The sequence below is a fragment of the Acipenser ruthenus genome, chromosome 18 (assembly GCF_902713425.1).
Source record: "Acipenser ruthenus chromosome 18, fAciRut3.2 maternal haplotype, whole genome shotgun sequence".
NCBI classification, from domain to species: Eukaryota; Metazoa; Chordata; class Actinopteri; order Acipenseriformes; family Acipenseridae; genus Acipenser; species Acipenser ruthenus.
Genome location: NC_081206.1, coordinates 14,805,825 through 14,827,178, shown reverse-complemented (window position 1 = coordinate 14,827,178; position 21,354 = coordinate 14,805,825). Strand labels below are relative to the sequence as shown.

The 21,354-nt window shown below is 44.5% G+C and overlaps 1 protein-coding gene across 2 annotated transcripts in view; it reads right to left on the bottom strand.

Annotated features, from left to right (window-relative positions):
- Positions 1–17,873, bottom strand: part of LOC117433704 (presenilin-1) — a 30,268-nt gene extending 12,395 nt beyond the window's left edge. The window contains exons 1-6 of one of the 2 annotated variants that reach the window (XR_004548966.3): positions 17,648–17,873; positions 15,500–15,611; positions 10,672–10,910; positions 5,324–5,465; positions 2,628–2,695; positions 871–1,091 (exon numbers count right to left, since the gene is read on the bottom strand). Coding sequence is in view for 1 of the 2 variants with exons in the window: in XM_034056150.3 (XP_033912041.1) it covers positions 871–1,091; positions 2,628–2,695; positions 5,324–5,465; positions 10,672–10,910; positions 15,500–15,574 (745 nt within the window). In the remaining variant the exon portion in view is untranslated. The remainder of the gene's footprint in view (positions 1–870; positions 1,092–2,627; positions 2,696–5,323; positions 5,466–10,671; positions 10,911–15,499; positions 15,612–17,647) is intronic. The other variant, XM_034056150.3, reaches the window with a different exon arrangement.
- Between the last annotated feature and the right edge of the window lie 3,481 nt (positions 17,874–21,354).

Below are 21,354 nucleotides of genomic sequence, written 5' to 3'. Positions count from 1 at the left end.
TCGTTTCATTATCCCGTCAGCTTTTTTTTTTTTCAAAGCATATTTTGAATGTGTGTAAACAGGCAGAAATAGCTTGGAAAGAAATATCTTAACCAGTCTTCAGCCGATCTAAACAGTGGGAAATACGTGGACGTTTTCACAGGACTCAAAGACTAACTGGAAGTGTTTGTATGCTTCTACGTGGCCCGTGTCTCTGTGGATTCTGTGTTTCCAGTTACAAGCTCTGCTTGAACTCTGTTGTATGGTGCTATGTGTCCCGTGTCTCTGTGGATTCTGCTTCAGGCAAACAGGAAGAGCTTGTATACAAGACACGCTATCTGAAGTGCTTTTGTTTGTGTACAATTTAAATTTAGCTCAAAAGAACCCTCCGAGATGTTACCCTTCCCATCTCCAGAGAGGCTCCTAGGGAACAGGCAGCTCAGCCCCTGGCTGTGAATCAATCCACACCAAGACACTGCATCCAGGGATTTCTAACTCTGCTTTCCATTCATTACAGCAGAGAGGGGTTAGATGGTGAAGCATGTATGACACACAAAGACACAGCCGTATCAGAGTGTAGAGTGATTGTAGCCAACAGAATTATTCCTTAAAAATGTACCATTCATTCATGTCTCAAATGTGCAGTTTTGAAAGAAATTGTCACCTGGAAGGTGAAATTGTCCCCACCCTTTTATATCTTGATCCTGTCATTAACCAACCAGCTGCTGCTTCTCCAACTGCCTGACATGCTTTCAGCCAGTAACACGCTTTGAGCAAGACGACACTTGGAAATGACCCATGTAAGCGTAACAGACATGTCGCTGTGCTTTGACTATGGTAACCTCCATAAAAGGGGGACTCTCCTCTATAAAGCCGCGAGGGCTGCCTCACCGTAGACCGAGATGACGGCCAGGATGAGCCAGGCTGTCCACTCGGGAAGGTACTTGATGAAAACCAGGGCCATGAGCGCACTGATCATGATGAGGTAGGCCTGCTGCAGGTGGAGGGGCCCCTTCCAATGGATACAGATCATCCCCACCACCCCGAAGTTCCAGATGATCAGGGCCAGCGTGATGTAGTCCATCCCCACATTGTAGGTCTTGAACACTTCCCTGCAGGGGGAGGAGTGTTACACAAGGACAGAGCTTCTCGATTCATATGTATTTCTGCAACCAAAAACCAAGCTAAACAATAGAAACTTCTTGGTTAAGCAGGCACACGAAAACGAGTTTTCGGCATTTACAACGTTTACATGGACAAGGAATCCATCCTTCCTAATGGAATCTTTTTGAGTCCCAATACAAACTAGCAGCATTTACATGCCACACTCACTGGCACTGATTCTTCTGAACCTGTGGGTACTTGCATCCTATTAAACCCCCCAACCCAATTGACATTGTTTACTGCAGCATTTTGCGCCTTCCTTCTGTAGCAGAGCAGTGCCTGTGTATTTTTTTTTTTTAAATTTAGTCGTTGCCAATTAGTTTTTATTATTTTCTCCCCAATTTGAAATGCCCACTTATTTTTAGGCTCAGCTCACCGCTCCACCCCTGGGAGGGGCGAAGATGAACACACGCTGTCCTCCGAAGCATGTGCCGTCAGCCACTCGCTTCTTTACACTCTACAGACTCACCTTGCAGCTGCCTCAGAACTACAGCGTCGGAGGACAACGCAGCTCTGGGCAGCTTACAGGCAAGCCCGCAGGCGCCCGGCCAGACTACAGGGGTCGCTGGAGAGCGGTGAGCCGAGGACACCCTGGCCGACCTAACCCTCCCTCCCCCCCGAGTACACACCCACACGGCTCCACCCTGTTACAGTGTGTTACTGAATACTTCTGTCCACTGTACCCTTTAAAACTTAATAAAAGGTTTATGCAAAAAAAAAAGAACCACGCAGATTTGCAAACATGTCACACTTTAGGCACATACATAGAGCTCCAAGTGTGATGAAATTCTGTCTGCCTTTCCATCTGACCGTATGTCACATTTTTTTAAATTTTATTATTTATTTATTTATTTTTTTAAATGTAGTCGTTGCCAATTAGTTTTTATTATTTTCTCCCCAATTTGAAATGCCCAATTATTTTTTAGGCTCAGCTCACCGCTACCACCCCTGCGCTGACTCGGGAGGGGTGAAGATGAACACACGCTCTCCTCCGAAGCGTGTGCCATCAGCCGCCCGCTTCTTTACACTCTGCAGGCCCACCGTGCAGCCGCCTCAGAGCTACAGCGTCGGAGGACAACGCAGCTCTGGGCAGTTTACAAGCAAGCCCGCAGGCGCCCGGCCAGACTACAGGGGTCGCTGGTGCGCGGTGAGCCGAGGACACCCTGGCCGACCTAACCCTCCCTCCCCCCCGGGTGACGCACGGCCAATTGAGTGCCGCCCCCTGGAATAGCCTGGACTCGAACCGGCGACGTCCAGGCTACAGAGCGCATCCTGCACTCTAGTGAGTGCGTTTACTGGATGCGCCACTCGGGAGCCCACAGTGCCTGTGTATAAAGCACTGCTGCTGTGGATTGTGACCCCGCAGGTGATGCCTGGTTACCAGCACTAGAACTGCATCCTGTCACTCCCCCAGCAATGAAGCAGCTACCTATGCAGTCCTACCCAGCACAGCCGAGGAGTGGACAGGTGACTGGTGTACTCACCCCAGGTAGATGAAGGAGAAGAAGAAAAGCAGGAGCAGGGAAGAGATGATGAGCCAGCCGTGGATCACCTGGAGAGCAGAGCAAGAGCAGTTGTCACACACACTCAGATCATTCAGGCAGTTGAAATAAGTTTCAATAACCATAGTTCTATATATTACAGTGTGTTCAATTAAAACATAATTAAATACAAAACATACTTAACCCAGGGTTAAAATGACACACATTTACTGCTGGTTTCACTGACTCCGATTAGCACTAGTTTTGAACTTCTTTAGCTAAAGGCACCATTAGGCAGTCAAAGATTAGTGTTAATCAGGGTCTGTGAAACCAGCTGTTACGAGTCTGAATAACGTTGCACATTACACAGCGTTGTTAAGCAGATACAGAGTTTGATTCAAGGAAAGTTCTTGTGATATCAGCTGTCAAATACAGGTTTAAACACACTTTCTTTTACAAACACTGTTCTTGTTATATAAGCCTACTTGTTATATTTTACCTCATGAGGATAGCTGTACACAAAGGGCTATTGTAAAACAATGTCTGTGTAATAACTACAACACTCCAAGAACCATCACAGCGTATCCTCTATGTACAAAACTATGGATATTAAAACTTTGGTTTTTTAGTATTCCAATAACCCTTTCTCAAAGAAGGGTCTTCTTATCAAGATAATATTAGGAACAATAGAAAGCAGCCTTTGGCAGGCACACACCTCTTGAAAGAAGACATCATTTAATTAAATCTGGAATTTGTGTGTGTTTCTATACATATTAAACTTTAGGGCATATTATTATTATTTATTTCTTAGCAGACGCCCTTATCCAGGGCGACTTACAATCGCAAGCAAATACAAATACATTCAACGCTTTTCATAAAATGATAATACTAGTGTTGGCTTTGCAAGCTCCCACAGATAGTGTAAACAGGATTTTCTTCTGTTTTAAACATATTTTTGTATTATGTTTTTCATACTGTTGGAATTTGCTATCGGCTAACAGGAAGGGCGAGTGTGAGAGCAGTCTTCAAGTTGTTTAGTTATTTTTAAAGATCGCTCACTGGACAGGCACGCACCACAGTGGGTCAAGCCTCATGTCATCATTCTTAGATCTTAGATGCATGTATTTTTAGCTGTTTTAAAGTTTCAACTAATGGTAGAATGGCTACTAAAATAGTTAAATAGGTCAACTCATTGCCCCTATAAAAATATGAATAAATAAATGTCTGGTGCTCTATTTGTGAACGTATGGTTTTGTAACACTGTTTGTGCACTACAGCTTAAAACTACCTGGAATTCTGGAAAACTATTTATTAAATGTTCTCATATGTCCAGTTCAACCACAACTGCGCTTCACAATGACTTTCCGTTTCAAACAAAACAGCTGAATAGAATGACATTAAGACTTTTCCACCTTCTCTTTTCTATTTGACTAGTCGATTGTTCTGCTACCCCAGTTTCAAGTATAGTTGAGTGAGTTTGTTCTGTTAGGAATGTAGTCAACCCTTCTATGCCCTATGCTTCACCAGAAGCCACACCTTGTTGGTTACCAGTTTGTTTCCATTCCCAGAAGGTAGTTTCAGCTGCACGCACAGACACTTCCTCTCTCTGTGTAATAAAGAGGCACGTTTCTGCTTCTACCTGCACCAGCAGGAGGTTTTTAAGACAGGAACACAATTATTTGAACATTCCTTCCTGCAAGTTGCTCACATCTTGTTTGTTTTATACTCTTCCATTGATTTTATTCCTCTCTGAAAAGGACTGGCGCCTAGAAGAATTGTGTCTACAAGTGAAATGAAAGATTTACTATGGAAGTGTTCCCCTTTAATGTAACTACCATGGGGTTTATTAACTTGTATATTGACACGTTCTTTATTTTATTACTTATGACATCTCATAATGCTAAATACCACACTGCAGAGCAGCATGTTTAAAGCTGGTGCTCACACTATAAAGAGATGGAATTAGGAGAAATACTGAACCTCAAAATGAGCACAACTGCACAAGTGGGCATATGGTACATAGTATTCAAAACACAATGAAAAAATGAAGAATGTGGCAATAGACAAGTTAGTTTCTGCAAATATACCTAATGCTAGTTCCATTAAAGATGGAACAACCTCCACAGTAAATATTGCATTTGTGTCCGTCACTTGTACGCAAAATCCCCATCTTCTATAACCTTATTCTTTGCAAAAAAACTCTAGGCACAGAGTTCATTCAAGCATCGCATTCTAGTGCCAAACATTTTCTTTCTCTTGTTTAGTTTCAGAAATCAATTTGCACATTGTCAGCTGCAGCAAAAGCTTTCTAATCATGCGGGTACATGTGTTAAATAAATCCACATTGGGCTGTTTTTATGGAAAGAGATCAGGGTCTACAATATATTAAATAGTTGTATTTTGTATCTTTTTAGTTTATGAACGTAAATAGCAAATGGATTGAATAATGCAATTGGAATTCCTGTTATTCACAAACTTAACTCAGGAGTTGTTCAAAGAATGTTTTTCAAAGTCTGTTACTAGGAAGAAAATCAAGGTTCACTTTCCTGAAACTGTTCTGGCCTATTGGTGATTTCATGAACCACAGTAAAGAACAGTTTCATGCATACCGAACTTGATTTGAAACATAAGACCCTTCTTTAAGCAGAAGTGCCGATGTGCAGCGGTGTGAATGGAGCCAGTGTCTCCAGCAGACTCACCTTGTAGCAGCGGTACTTGTAGAGCACAACCAGCAGCAGCGTCATGACGATGATCACACTGATCATGATGGCAGCGTTGAGGATGGAGTTGAGCGCTCGCTGTCCCACCGTCTCCGTGTCCTCAGGGAAGGGGGTGTAGATCCTGCAACACACAGGAAAGCAGGATCAGCGACAACTCGGCACAGAGCCAGGAAGAGGGGTACCCCGAGTCGGAATCCAGCTCAAGGGAAATGGGTTTCACCTCAAAGTGGACATTTAATGGGAGTCTCTGCTTGAGAGAGACCCAGGACTGGACGGCAGACAGACAGGGGTTGCTCAGGTCAGGATTGAGATGCAGTCTCTCTCGCAGAGCTGGAAGAGGAAGCTCTGCTTCACAGTAGTAAGTGCTACCGTCCCTCAACTTTCATGTCACTACAGTATATTCACAATAAAAGGTAGGTCAAGTAATGGTCTTGGTAGCAAATGTATTAAGTAGCATGGTAATTCAAAATACAACTGCATTTCCTACTTGAGTTTACCTAGAAGTCTGAATCCGAATAGTTAACAATGGTTTCACAGTGCAGGATCGGAATAGTTAACAATGGTTTCACAGTCCAGGTGCCGAAGAGTTAACAATGGTTTCACAGTGCAGGTCAGTATCACACCACTGACCATTTGGTAGTTTAGGCAGCTCTTCTGTGGTGGTCTGTAGGGTTTAGGCAGCTCTTCTGTGGTGGTCTGTAGGGTTTAGGCAGCTCTTCTGTGGTGGTCTGTAGGGTTCAGGCAGCTCTTCTGTGGTGGTCTGCAGGGTTTAGGCAGCTCTTCTGTGGTGGTCTGCAGGGTTTAGGCAGCTCTTCTGTGGTGGTCTGCAGGGTTCAGGCAGCTCTTCTGTGGTGGTCTGTAGGGTTTAGGCAGCTCTTCTGTGGTGGTCTGTAGGGTTTAGGCAGCTCTTCTGTGGTGGTCTGCAGGGTTCAGGCAGCTCTTCTGTGGTGGTCTGCAGGGTTTAGGCAGCTCTTCTGTGGTGGTCTGCAGGGTTCAGGCAGCTCTTCTGTGGTGGTCTGCAGGGTTCAGGCAGCTCTTCTGTGGTGGTCTGCAGGGTTCAGGCAGCTCTTCTGTGGTGGTCTGCAGGGTTTAGGCAGCTCTTCTGTGGTGGTCTGCAGGGTTCAGGCAGCTCTTCTGTGGTGGTCTGTAGGGTTCAGGCAGCTCTTCTGTGGTGGTCTGTAGGGTTCAGGCAGCTCTTCTGTGGTGGTCTGTAGGGTTCAGGCAGCTCTTCTGTGGTGGTCTGTAGGGTTCAGGCAGCTCTTCTGTGGTGGTCTGCAGGGTTCAGGCAGCTCTTCTGTGGTGGTCTGCAGGGTTCAGGCAGCTCTTCTGTGGTGGTCTGCAGGGTTTAGGCAGCTCTTCTGTGGTGGTCTGTAGGGTTCAGGCAGCTCTTCTGTGGTGGTCTGTAGGGTTCAGGCAGCTCTTCTGTGGTGGTCTGCAGGGTTCAGGCAGCTCTTCTGTGGTGGTCTGCAGGGTTCAGGCAGCTCTTCTGTGGTGGTCTGCAGGGTTCAGGCAGCTCTTCTGTGGTGGTCTGCAGGGTTTAGGCAGCTCTTCTGTGGTGGTCTGCAGGGTTTAGGCAGCTCTTCTGTGGTGGTCTGCAGGGTTCAGGCAGCTCTTCTGTGGTGGTCTGCAGGGTTCAGGCAGCTCTTCTGTGGTGGTCTGCAGGGTTCAGGCAGCTCTTCTGTGGTGGTCTGTAGGGTCCAACATTCATTTTCGCTATTATTAGAATCCAATTCCTTGGTTACTGTTTATTACCTGTCAGTGTGCACTCTGCTTCATTAGAGAGCAGACCTAGTTGGCTCTTCAGTAGGGTTACATTCCCTATGGGTAGCTTCCGCTGCAGGCACACAACCTTCTTGTCACTCTATAAAAAAAGTCTCTCTCGCTCTTGCTCTTGCTGTACCTGCAGCTGCAGGAGCGGTTTAACATCATGCGAAAGCTCAGCTGTTGTTCAGGGAAGGTGAATGTTTTACAGGACATACCTTCAGAGCTCATAGTGTCAACACTGACTTATTGACCGATGTCGTTATTAAACTGATTGGCTAAAAAAATAGCTGCATGAATTCTCCATACCATGCACATCCACACCACTATATAGGTCACAAATGTGGAGTTTTGAAATGAACACACATTTTAGCAAGCCTGTATTTTCATTATAAACCCTAATGATCTCTGGTACTACACTAGGTTCAAGAAATATCTGTTTGCAAGAAATGCTTTCAGATTATCTCACACTTCCTGTGTCACTTCAGGTGGTGAGCGAAATCCCCACCCATCAGGGCCTCCTTCCCAGTCAGTAACCATGCTGACCACAAAGACAGAAATGACCAAGGAAGTAAAGCAGTAACAGACTTCCTGGAAGGCAAGACATAGAAACCGAGAATGTTCTTTAAGCAAGTTTAGTACCAGATCATGTTTTGCTTGAACACCAGTTTCTTGCACACATTTGAGACGTATATAGTTAGTGCAGAACAGGCAAGGTGAAGTTATTTTGTTAGCTGCTACCACTTTAAATATCTGTAATTCTACTGCTTAATTTGACTAATGATGTGGTTCTGGGTGCCACAAGTACAAACGCTGTGTCTAAGCAGTCATTTCGCAGTGCCTTTAGGTATTAAGGGCAGTGCTTAAATGATTGGAATGTTCTCATTCTAGTAATGCTGAAATGTCATTTGCCTAAAGAAGCCAACCCCTTTCAAACGATCCTCACTAGAATTACTGGTAGTCAAGTCCACCTAGTGTGAGCGCTGGTTAGTGCAGCACTCCATATAGGACATGGCTGCTCCATTTCATAAATGTCACAAAGCCCACTAGAGTTCTGATTATACAGTACTGTGCAAAAGTTTTAGGCAGGTGTGAAAAAATGCTGTAAAGTAAGAATGCTTTCAAAAATAGACATGTTAATAGATTATATTTATCAATTAACTAAATGCAAAGTGAGTGAACAGAAGAAAAATCTAAATCAACTCCATATTTGGTGTGACCACCCTTTGCCTTCAAAACAGCATCAGTTCTTCTAGGTACACTTGCACAAAGTCAGGGATTTTGTAGGCATATAGTCAGGTGTATGATTAAACAATTATACCAAACAGGTGCTAATGATCATCAATTCAATATGTAGGTTAAAACACAATCATTAACTGAAACAGTAACAGCTGTGTAGGAGGAATAAAACTGGGTGAGGAACAGCCAAACTCAGCTAACAAGGTGAGGTTGCTGAAGAGTGTTTACTGTCAAAAGTCATACACCATGGCAAGACTGAGCACAGCAACAAGACACAAGGTAGTTATACTGCATCAGCAAGGTCTCTCCCAGGCAGAAATTTCAAGGCAGACAGGGGTTTCCAGATGTGCTGTCCAAGCTCTTTTGAAGAAGCACAAAGAAACGGGCAACGCTGAGGACCGTAGATGCAGTGGTCGGCCAAGGAAACTTACTGCAGCAGATGAAAGACACATCATACTTAGTTCCCTTCGCAATCAGAAGATGTCCAGCAGTGCCATCAGCTCAGAATTGGCAGAAAACAGTGGGACCCTGGTACACCCACCTACTGTCCGGAGAAGTCTGGTCAGAAGTGGCCTTCATGGAAGACTTGCGGCCAAAAAGCCATACCTCCGACGTGGAAACAAGGCCAAGCGACTCAACTATGCACGAAAACACAGGAACTGGGGTGCAGAAAAATGGCAGCAGGTGCTCTGGACTGATGAGTCAAAATTTGAAATATTTGGCTGTAGCAGAAGGCAGTTTGTTCGCCGAAGGGCTGGAGAGCGGTACACGAATGAGTGTCTGCAGGCAACAGTGAAGCATGGTGGAGGTTCCTTGCAAGTTTGGGGCTGCATTTCTGCAAATGGTGTTGGGGATTTGGTCAGAATTAATGGTCTCCTCAATGCTGAGAAGTACAGGCAGATACTTATCCATCGTGCAATACCATCAGGGAGGCATCTGATTGGCCCCAAATTTATTCTGCAGCATGACAACGACCCCAAACATACAGTGAAAGTCATTAAGAACTATCTTCAGCATAAAGAAGAACAAGGAGTCCTGGAAGTGATGGTATGGCCCCCACAGAGCCCTGATCTCAACATCATCGAGTCTGTCTGGGATTACATGAAGAGAGAGAAGCAACTGAGGCTGCCTAAATCCACAGAAGAACTGTGGTTAGTTCTCCAAGATGTTTGGACCAACCTACCTGCCGAGTTCCTTCAAAAACTGTGTGCAAGTGTACCTAGAAGAATTGATGCTGTTTTGAAGGCAAAGGGTGGTCACACCAAATATGGAGTTGATTTAGATTTTTCTTCTGTTCACTCACTTTGCATTTAGTTAAATTGATAAATATAATCTATTAACATGTCTATTTTTGAAAGCATTCTTACTTTACAGCATTTTTTCACACCTGCCTAAAACTTTTGCACAGTACTGTATATATATATTATATCAAATGTGTTTAGAAATCTCCACAGGTACAGCATTGTGGATATAAAGAAAAGACTATATTAGCCTTACAATACAAATGGACTGTACTGCTGTTTAAATACAATGTCTAAATATGGAACTTCCATCCTTATTGCCAATTAGCCGTTAACAGGGCTCTACAGTGTTGAGTTAACAAGACTGGAATAGATCGAACACTGAAATGTGTCTTGTGTCCATCCTTGAATACCTAAAACTAGAACAATGATGCACTTTTCTGTAGTTGTATTCTGTATTATCATCCATAACTATTACACTCTCTATAGTGCTCAATTTAGATATACTGAAAGTAAGAAATTCAACGACAAGCCTTTCAACTAGAAGTCTTTTTCAATGTCTTCCAATGTTGGAATGGTTTTGGAGTCACATGCTTCTATTCTTTTGGAGCGATTGTGAAAGTGTGAATGGTCTCTTAATGGGCACATTAATCACCCTACGGGACATTGCAGTGGTGAGGGGCTTGCAGAGGGGTGAGGGACTTGCAGAGGGGTGAGGGGCTAGTTAGTCACATAGGCATGAGAGAAAAAGAGAAGACAAATACACAGTAAATGGAAATAAAGATGTGAAAAGTGTCAATTAAAGATCTCAGTGTTTAAGTGTGGAGTTCTGTTAAAATGGAAGTGTATTATCTTCAAACAAACATAGCACCATCTAGTGAGACCTGGTGGAACTGCAATTGTATTACCTATTAACAGTAGGCCACGCTGCTTACCTCCCAGTCCCACATCTCTAACCAGTGGGCTACACTGCTCCCTCCCAGTCCCTCAGCTCCAACCACAAGGTCACACCACCTCCCTGCCAGTCCCTCAGCTCTAACCTAAAGGAAGCCAGTCTCTTCTTTCCCATCTCAGCTCAATACTCACAGCTGCCCGTCCTTCTGCGTGTAGAAGCTGACCGATTTGATGGTTGCCACGACGACAACCATGCAGAGTGTGACAGGGACGAAGAGCATGATGACGTGCTTGGCGCCGTATTTCAGGGTGAGCTCCTCATCCTCGTCTTCCTCGCTCTCCAGGCGCTGGGATGGGCGTGCCGAGGGAGGCTGTCCATTCAGCTCCTGGTCCACCCCCTCCACCACCCGTCTCCTGTCTGCACCCTCGTCCTGCAGAGACACAAGCACACACACCATGTAGTGAGACAGGGACCACTAGAGCTCTTCTGACTGGGATAACAGACTGATATGAGGGGATTTAAAAAGAGTGCTTTCAAACCCATTTAGCATTCATTTAAAGGGAGGCAGTGATAATGTTGCTAGTGCTAATCAAAAGTTAAGAAAGCAGATTTTAAAACCTTCAGGTAGCACGCCTTTAAAATCAAATCTTTTTATAAGGCACCAGCAATATTATCTTTGCTTTATTATTTCTGAATGTTGCTTCCTAAAGGGCACTGTATGATAAGTTTATGTACTCTTGCACTCACTTGGGAGCACAATACTAGGGTTTGATACTTAAAACAGTTCTGTGCCCAATGTTCAAGCTATGACTTGAAAGACTTTAATAACTCTGCCCAGTCCCTGACCACATTCCGGCGCCTCCTTAAGACTCACCTCTTCAAACAGCACCTGTAGAACTCCTCTGTTGTATCCTGGGACACTATCACCCTTCATTTAAATATGCTTTATTTTGCTCTTATCTGCCCCCTATTTTACTGCATTTAATCCTGTACCTCAGAATATTGTAATCTGCCAAGTGTTTAATCTGTAGTATTTTGTACTTAATCATATCCTGATGTAACTATCACTATTTAATCATATCCTGATGTAACTTTCACTATTATCTGCTGTATTATTGAATTGTGGTTTGTCACACTTGAGAATTATTGTATTTCTTGTTCTTATTGTATGACTTATATTGTAACACTTGAATGTATTTGTATTTGCTTGCGATTGTAAGTCGCCCTGGATAAGGGCGTCTGCTAAGAAATAAATAATAATAATAATGACATGTACTTGCACCAACAGATTTAACTGACACCTGCAGTATATATAAGAGTCATGGCGCCCTCTAGTGGACTCAACACTGCGTGCCTTTGCCAGGGAGTGTAATAGGCATTGGCCAGCATTAGACTATAAAAACTGTTTTGTTAATTACAGATTTTTTTGTAGCTTTATTTCAAAGGTGGTTTCCCTGCCCTTGTGCTTTCCCTTCCTGTGCTAAAAGTAATAGGATCACACCTGATTCTGCACACAGGAAGCTGTGCCTATTACCTGTAACACAGGAAGTGAATGGGGAGCGGATCCTACAGTGTGGTGGCAGCTTCAATGAAAATGAAGTCTGGAAAACAGATGAATATCCAGGTAGGATCCAGGTAGGATCAAGGTAGGGTAAAATCAACAGGGCTCAGTCCAGCTCAAGGGGACCAAACCCTATAATATAATTTAATATAATTCAGATCTGTATCAAACATGAAGCCAGTATCGGAAAGTTTTTAATCTGTGTGCTTCCAGGAGGCTTTTATCTCTGCCTGCAAATCTCAAATGGTTTTGTAAATGTGAGGAGATGAAAGTGAAGAATCCTGAAAGAGCTTCAATAGGTCAGGAATGGCTGAATTCTAATCACTTGAGGAAAACGAATAATTGGTTATGTATTGTTAGAAATCGTGTACTTGTTTTTAATCTGGTACTGCTGCCGTCATCTTACCAGGAGCCCTGTGAGAAGGAGCTGTATTTCAGGGTTCTTTGTCCTGGTTAAAATGAATACATTCCAATCTGAACTGGTTTGGTCTATCAAAATCATTATGTACTGGTCTCTACTGTATGTCTGGAGCAAATTCACAGTGAAAAATGACAGCCATATATTTCCAAAACTCAGATTTAATAAGATCTCAGACCCAGACCTAGACCTGAGGTCAATTACAACTGTAACTGTGCAATTCCCAACTCTTCATTCTGCACCCGCGACACACTCTATTCATATACGGGTCCCTCGCCTTTCAAACAGATGCAGCACCCTGGCCCTGGCCAGTGCACAGTGTGGTGGGCATGGTGGCTCCTGGTAGGGTGTATGATACATTGCACACATACAGAGCACAGTGTGGTTGGAGTGGTAGGGTGTATGATACACTGCACACATACAGTGCACAGTGTGGTGGGAGTGGTAGGGTTTATGATACACTGCACACATACAGTGCACAGTGTGCTGGGAGTGGTAGGGTTTATGATACACTGCACACATACAGTGCACAGTGTGCTGGGAGTGGTAGGGTTTATGATACACTGCACACATACAGTGCACAGTGTGGTGGGAGTGGTAGGGTGTATGATACACTGCACACATACAGTGCACAGTGTGCTGGGAGTGGTAGGGTTTATGATACACTGCACACATACAGTGCACAGTGTGCTGGGAGTGGTAGGGTGTATGATACACTGCACACATACAGAGCACAGTGTGGTTGGAGTGGTAGGGTGTATGATACACTGCACACATACAGTGCACAGTGTGCTGGGAGTGGTAGGGTTTATGATACACTGCACACATACAGTGCTGTAGGATCCCAATGCATGAATGAAAACTCTACATAATGATCTAGAGAAGAAAATCATCCACAAACATTACATTGGTAATATTTTCTGTCATGCTTTTGAGTATGCTTGCTGCTGCACTATTTCTGATTGAACACAGTCCAAGAAAGTGAGATTGTTTTATTGTTTCTAGTAGCATAAACACATGTTTTAAATGGTGGTGCAATATGAACACAGTAGAACCTGTCATAGCCGATGTAATTGGTTCCGGGGTCCATCAGACATGTGAATACTGTAACTCTCACATGTCTGAGCTGTAGTTAATGTCAGGTACATCAGCATGTCTAAAACATGGCAGTACGTACTGCAACTATACAAAGAAAATCTGTGAATATTACTGCAAAACAAATGCACCGTCTTTTTTTATTTGATTATTTTTTTTGTATCTGCTGTCCTGCTAATAGCTGAATCTCCTGTTTTCAATCCTAATACAATGTACATTGATCAGTTTCCTTCTGTACTGTTCAGTTGGTAGAAGCATGTGCAAATAACACATGCCAGAGGTCCATTGGTTAATAAAAGACATCGTACAGGATCCGGTATCGTACAGGTTCTACTGTACTGCAGTACAATTCATATAAAACGCTGGTTTTAAGCATGAAGCGCAACCTCTGTGGTAAGATGAGACTCTGAACAGGCCATCCAAAAATGACTAACTGTACAGGGATGGAAATAAGACTCCTATTGCATAGCAGTTTGATCCAGTCCTGGTATTACTACAAATGTAATAAGACACACCTAAGATTGTTTATACTATGTGGCTAATCAAGCTGGTAACAGTTTGATGGGTGAAACTGCTATGCAATAGGAGCCTGATTTCCATTTCCTGCTGCCCAGGATCAGCATACACCCTCTCCACAGCACACATCTGGAATTAAAGCCGAGCTGTTTTTGGAAACAAAGACATCACCACATTGCAACATGCTTAAATAAGGAGCAAACTGAAAAAAAGAGGAGGCATTTGTGGAACTAAAAACATATTGAAATGTAAAGTCCTTGGCCCCTCCCTTTTTTTGGAATTATTGCTAAGTGTTAGTTTTGCTGTACAGTGCATTAGCACCACCCCACATACAGGAGGACACGCTGAAAGAGTAAGGACCTTCAGATGACATGCTCTTAGTTATTTTTGTTAGAACTACTTTTCAGCTCTCGCCTCACAGTAACATTGATGATGTTTTTCTTTAAGTTTGTGGTGAAGTGCTTTGACTCTTGAGTTCAGGAGCTGCTCTTCAGTTGCAGTTGCCTGCCACAGACACACTGATCAGCTAACATGTTTTTATATAAAAAAAAAACTCCAGCACCGTCTGTGTAATGCCAGAACAACAAAAGGAAACTTGATCCAAAGTGGTGGACCACTACTCTTCTAGAAAGCCACTTTGGCTGATCTAGTCCATTAACACATATCTGTTGCAGGATAAAGAAATAAAGAGCAGCTCCAGAACTCAATCAAATCACCTTAACATAGACTTATCAAACCAAAAAAATAAAATCAGTATGTGTGTGCAGTAATTGCAATGAGAAGCACTCAAATGGCTGCACACACCATAAAGGGTGCAGCAGAAACAACATGACATTGTGAACACGTTTCCAGCCTGCTAGTCCTGCAGGCTCAGACATGCTGAGTGAAGGTGTATCCACACGGAAAAGCTGCAATAGCAAGATGTACTGTTCAGCTATTATTCATTCTCGCACCTATACAAGCACAGGGATGCAGAGCAGTTTGATCCATTCCTGATTTTAATGTGAGTTTAGTGACACTCACCTGAGCTTGTTACCTATACACTAATCAAACTCCGATTAAAACCTGTGATGGGTGAAAATGTGATGCAAGAAGATTCTTATTTCCATCCCTGCAAACAACATGTTGATACACCTGTAGCTGCAAAAATGGAGAGAGTAATAAAACGGACACCAGTTCAAAGGTACTACGACCAACAACCAGGAGGATTTCAACCACAGCACTAAGTACAAGTGCTTCCCTCCCAGTCCCAGAGCTCTACCCATTAAGCCACACTGTTTGCTTTGTATTTACATGCTTCTTCTGTCTCATGTTTACTTGCTGTTTTTACACCTAAACTTTCTGACCTAGCTGCACACATGACTTTTGGTGAGGAGAATTTGATTTGACAAATCTGCAATAAAAAAACAAGAAAATAAAACAACCTTACCGAATTATTTCTGTGGGTATCTGGAAAACCCTCAGACAGTTGCTCATGCAAAACGTTTGCCAGGTTTTCAGCCATTTGGAAAAACAGTCTCCTCTTCCGCGCTCATACAAACCTACAGCAGCAAAAGACAAAACAAGGAATTCAATAGGGGGGCTAAAACAGCAGCAGTGTTCCAGCAATATGCCTTCAATATTGTTTTAATGTTAAGGGTCCAGTTATCAGCTTTCTCGTTGCACAGCTTTAAAGAGCAGCTTGGTGCAGGTATTAAATATCTGCCTTATGTTAGCAAATGTATTTTGTTTTTGTTAAGATTCACTTTGTACTATTTTCTGTTTCAGTCATTACCTCCGGCTGACTTTTCAAAAGTTTAAAGCACTCCCACGGCCTCGATAGAGAACCAAGAATCACGTCTAACCTCCAGGTAATGGTACACCAGAGTAATTATTAACCAGCCCCTCCAACACTCCTCCTCTAGGAAAAGTAACACACTAGTAAGAAATACTACAGAAGAAAAGTGGAAAAGCAATGGAAAAGGAAAACAAGAGGGATCCACCATCATACTTTAACTTTATGTAAACATAATCTTTGAATATAAGGTATAAAAGGGTGTGCTGGTATTTGACAATAAGTCATGTTTTAGTAAATTACAAACTTATACAGCGAAGTTCATTTTATCACTCACTTTACAGCTTGATGCCTCCAGTAAGGAAGTAGAGATAAAAGTGCAGTATCTTGGCAAAAGGATGATTCAGAGGGGTGGGAACCAAGGAGCAAAGTCTGTACTGTATGTATGTCAGTATCAAGCCCAGCACAGTGCTGCACAGTGCTCTCAGCCAGGCTGAAGTCAGGTCTGTACTGTATGTATGTCAGTATCAAGCCCAGCACAGTGCTGCACAGTGCTCTCAGCCAGGTTAGAGTCAAGTCTGTACTGTATGTATGTCAGTATGTATCAAGCCCCTAAACTACTCTTTAGGATATCTCATATATAGGGTAAGATTTCTTTTAGACATCACATATATAGGGCCAGATTTTACGACTGTGCTTTAGTTACAGAAAAGACAAACTTTTAAAGCTGTTCTGTCCCATGAATCGTCTTCCACATCAAAACCATACTAAACTCTTAGAATATTAGTTCTGTGCACTGTCTCAAGTAACAGGCCTTGTTGACAACCATGTTTGTTTACATTCCCCAAAGACAGATTTAACAGAAGAAACAAAAGCGTTCTGCTCGTTTGAAACCTGTCTGCTACTAGAACGATACATGAACCCCACAGACATTTTCACACAAGTGTTGCTGCAGTCCGATGTTATAATGGTTCAAACTCAAAGCAAAATAGAAATTATAGACAGGTTTTTTCTCTAAATTGTGTTTGAAAGTTACACAAAACATATCAGAATTTGTTTAACCTTCATAAAATAACAATTTTAAACCCGCAAGGGGCACTAACAATACATATGAAAATATAAACAGTTGCATATGACTACCCCAGGTAAACCTACAACTAATGGGTAAAGGTAGGCTCTGACTCCATTATGAAATACATGTTGTAGTTTAAACGTGTCATCTGTATTAGAATGATTGAGGTCTCAACTCTTCACAAAACAGTTAGATACGGAGCAGAGGGGGTGTCTCAGCATGGCAGTAATTCTAAGGGCGAATCGTGACAATACCCTACAAACCGGAGCCAGTGTTATACTCCACATGTCTGTAAAGCGGGATGAGGAATCTTATTGTCAGTCTATGTAAATTTGAAGTGATTTAGTGATTGTTGAGATTTTTTCCAATTGAATGAATTGTTGGCGTTGGTTTATCAAAACAAAACAAGGAATGATTCAACAACACATAACAGGATGTATGACAATGATTGGTGTTCATCCAAAAACAGCCAGCCAATCAAGTCATACCAAAATATTACATTAATTCACTGAAGACTTACGTATGAATATAATCCCACAATTGGAAACATGGGAGAATAATACAAAACCTAGGAATGACTTCATTTTTTTGTGGTTATACAAAACACAGATGACATACCGCAAAACGATGAGGGTATGTTTTTCCAACAAAGAAAACTAGTACACTACCCGCGAGACGTCTCTCTAAGACAACTGAATGATTGTGCTCAGAGGAACATGTTCATATCTTACCTGGTTGAAGTCCAATGATACAGCGCTAATTCAACACCGATATCCTAAAAGGTGTATTTGAGTAATTACTGGATGTACGGGTTATTTCGCTTGTATATTGATGTTAGTGTACCGTACACTTCAACGCTTCTTCAATCCTTATTATTTCACTCTGCCAGTCGAGGGACCCCTACTCCACAACTTCCTTTCGCATCTGGACAGGAAGTTACATCACTCGTTTACTACGTAAAGTGTAGTCCACTATATTTCTCTTCCGTTCTGAAGACGAATATATGCAGGAACACAGAAACAGATTCAATACATTTACTTGTTTCACTATAACAAAAACACAAATGAGAAGAAGAGTCATTTTTAAATATATTCTTCAGTATGATAACTTATATATAAGTAAATGGAGGCCCACTGATTAAAGAAAGGCGCTTGATATCATGGCGGTCCCTATGACCCTGAGCAAGTCACTTAACCTCCTTGTGCTCCGTCCTTCGGATGAGACGTAAAACCTATTGGTCCTATTGTAAGTGACTCTGCAGCAACAGTTGTGATGCATAGTTCACCCCCTAGTCTCTGTAAGTCGCTTTGGATAAAAGCGTCTGCTAAATTTTATATAATATAAAAATATAATATATATATAAAACCAAAACTACCTCCGCTACGCTCCCCTGCCTCCAGAGCCTGCTCCTTCTCCACCCTTGCTCCGCAGTGGTGGAATGACCTTCCTACAGATGTCAGGACTGCCCAGTCCTTGACCACATTCCGGCGCCTCCTTAAGACTCACCTCTTCAAAGAGCACCTGTAGAACTCCTCTGTTTGTATCCTGGGACACTATCACCCTTCATGTAAATGTGCTTTATTTTGCTCTTATCTGCCCCTATTTTACTGCATTTAATCCTGTACTTCAGAATACTGTAATCTGCCAAGTGTTTAACCTGCAGTACTCTGTATTTAATCATATCCTGATGTAACTATCACTATTTAATCATATCCTGATGTAACTATCACTATTATCTGCTGTACTATTGAATTGTGGTTTGTCACACTTGTACTTTGCTTGAACAAAAGTTATTGTATTTCTTGCTCTTATTGTATTACCTGTATTGTAACACTTGAAATGTATTTGCTTACGATTGTAAGTCGCCCTGGATAAGGGCGTCTGCTAAGAAATAAATAAATAAATAATAATAATAATAATAATAATAATAATAATAATAATAATAATAATAATAATAACTAGGAATGTAAACAACGTGGACTGTCAACCAGGTCTGCTTTCTGTATTGTTGTATTGTACACAGAATGATAATCGTTGAAAAATGCAGAAATTAATGTCCTTTTAGTGTCAAATTGCACATGACTGGTGTTGGCCTTTATAAAGGTATGAAATTAATATACAACAGATCTCCGGGATTTTATTTTTACGCTGATACTATTTTTCAGTAAATAACTGTAATGTTTTTTTGTATTATTATTTTCAGCATCGGTTGTAACAACACACACTATATAAAAAATAAAAACGATTCTGCATCTTTAATTAGAAAGCCACTGCCGCAGGCTACACCCACCCGCTGTTTAGGCTATGATTGGTTAGACCGGTGGAAACCCGTCCCTACACTTGTTTAAGCAGGCGTGGTTGAGGTATGAACCAGGCCTGGTTTTTAGGCTGGAACCACATAAGAGTCTTGCGTTTTGATTGGTCCTTGTCTGTCACAGGAATATGACATCTACATGAGTGGGAACACTTGGAGGCATTGTGATTGGAGAGAGAGAGAGAGAGCCATCAGCAAACTGATTACCGAGGTGGAGAATGAAGACCTGAGAGCCCAGCTGGCCAGTGTCATGAAGGACATGAAGTGCAGAGAGAGGACCCACACCAAGGAGCTGCAGGGGCTGAGGGAGCAGCTCCACAGACACACAGCTCCCCCATGAAACACAGCCCTCCCCCCGACACACAGCTCCCCCCCTGACACACAGCTCCCCCATGAAACACATCCCCCCCACCCTGACACACAGCTCCCCCCCTGACACACAGCCCTCCCCACCGACACACAGCTCCCCCCGACACACAGCCCTCCCCCCGACACACAGCTCCCCCATGAAACACATCCCCCCCCACCCCGACACACAGCTCCCCCCCTGACACACAGCCCTCCCCACCGACACACAGCCCTCCCCCCCGACACACAGCTCCCCCATGAAACACATCCCCCCCCACCCCGACACACAGCTCCCCCGACACACAGCTCCCCCATGAAACACATCCCCCCCCACCCCGACACACAGCTCCCCCCGACACAAAGCCCTCCGCCCCGACACACAGCTCCCCCCGACACACAGCCCTCCCCCCCCAACACACAGCTCCCCCCCTGACACACAGCCCTCCCCCGACACACAGCTCCCCCCGACACACAGCTCCCCCATGAAACACATCCCCCCCCACCCCGACACAAAGCCCTCCCCCCCGACACACAGCTCCCCCCCTGACACACAGCCCTCCCCCCGACACACAGCTCCCCCATGAAACACATCCCCCCCCACCCCGACACAAAGCCCTCCCCCCCGACACACAGCTCCCCCCCTGACACACAGCTCCCCCATGAAACACATCCCCCCCACCCCGACACAAAGCCCTCCCCCCCGACACACAGCTCCCCCCCCGACACACAGCTCCCCCCCGACACACAGCTCCCCCATGAAACACATCCCCCCCCACCCCGACACACAGCTCCCCCCCTGACACACAGGTCCCCCCCGACACACAGCCCTCCCCCCCGACACACAGCCCTCCCCCCGACACACAGCTCCCCCATGAAACACATCCCCCCCACCCCGACACACAGCCCTCCCCCCGACACACAGCTCCCCCCTGACACACAGCTCCCCCCTGACACACAGCTCCCCCCGACACACAGCTCCCCCATGAAACACATCCCCCCCACCCCGACACACAGCTCCCCCCGACACACAGCCCTCCCCCCGACACACAGCTCCCCCCCGACACACAGCTCCCCCATGAAACACATCCCCCCCCACCCCGACACACAGCTCCCCCCCTGACACACAGCTCCCCCCCGACACACAGCCCTCCCCCCCGACACACAGCTCCCCCCTGACACACAGCCCTCCCCCCGACACACAGCTCCCCCATGAAACACATCCCCCCCAACCCCGACACATAGCTCCCCCATGAAACACATCCCCCCCCCACCCCGACACACAGCCACTGCCAAACACACCAGCCATAAAGAAGACCAAAGCAGAAGTGGCCCTTCTCATTGACTCCAATGGGAAACACCTTGAAACACCTTGACACGCCGAGGTTGTTCCCCGGCCATCAGGTGAACAAGATCCGTTGTGTGAACACGGAGCGAGCCCTGCAGCTGCTGGACCGCCACACGCTGGGGAGCCCAGCCTGCATCGTCATCCACACCGGCATCATCGACCTGGACTCCCTGTACCAGCACACCGGCAGAGCCATGAAGAGAGTGGCAGAGAGAGCCTCGCTGGAGTTCCCTGACTCCAGAGTGGTGATCTCCACACTGCTACCACGAGTCGACACCCCTCCATACATCATCGACCTGGGCTCCCTGTGCCAGCACACCGGCAGAGCCATGAAGAGAGTGGCAGAGGAGTTCCCCGACTCCAGAGTGGTGATCTCCACACTGCTACCACAAGCCGACACCCCTCCACACATCATCGACGCCATCAACACA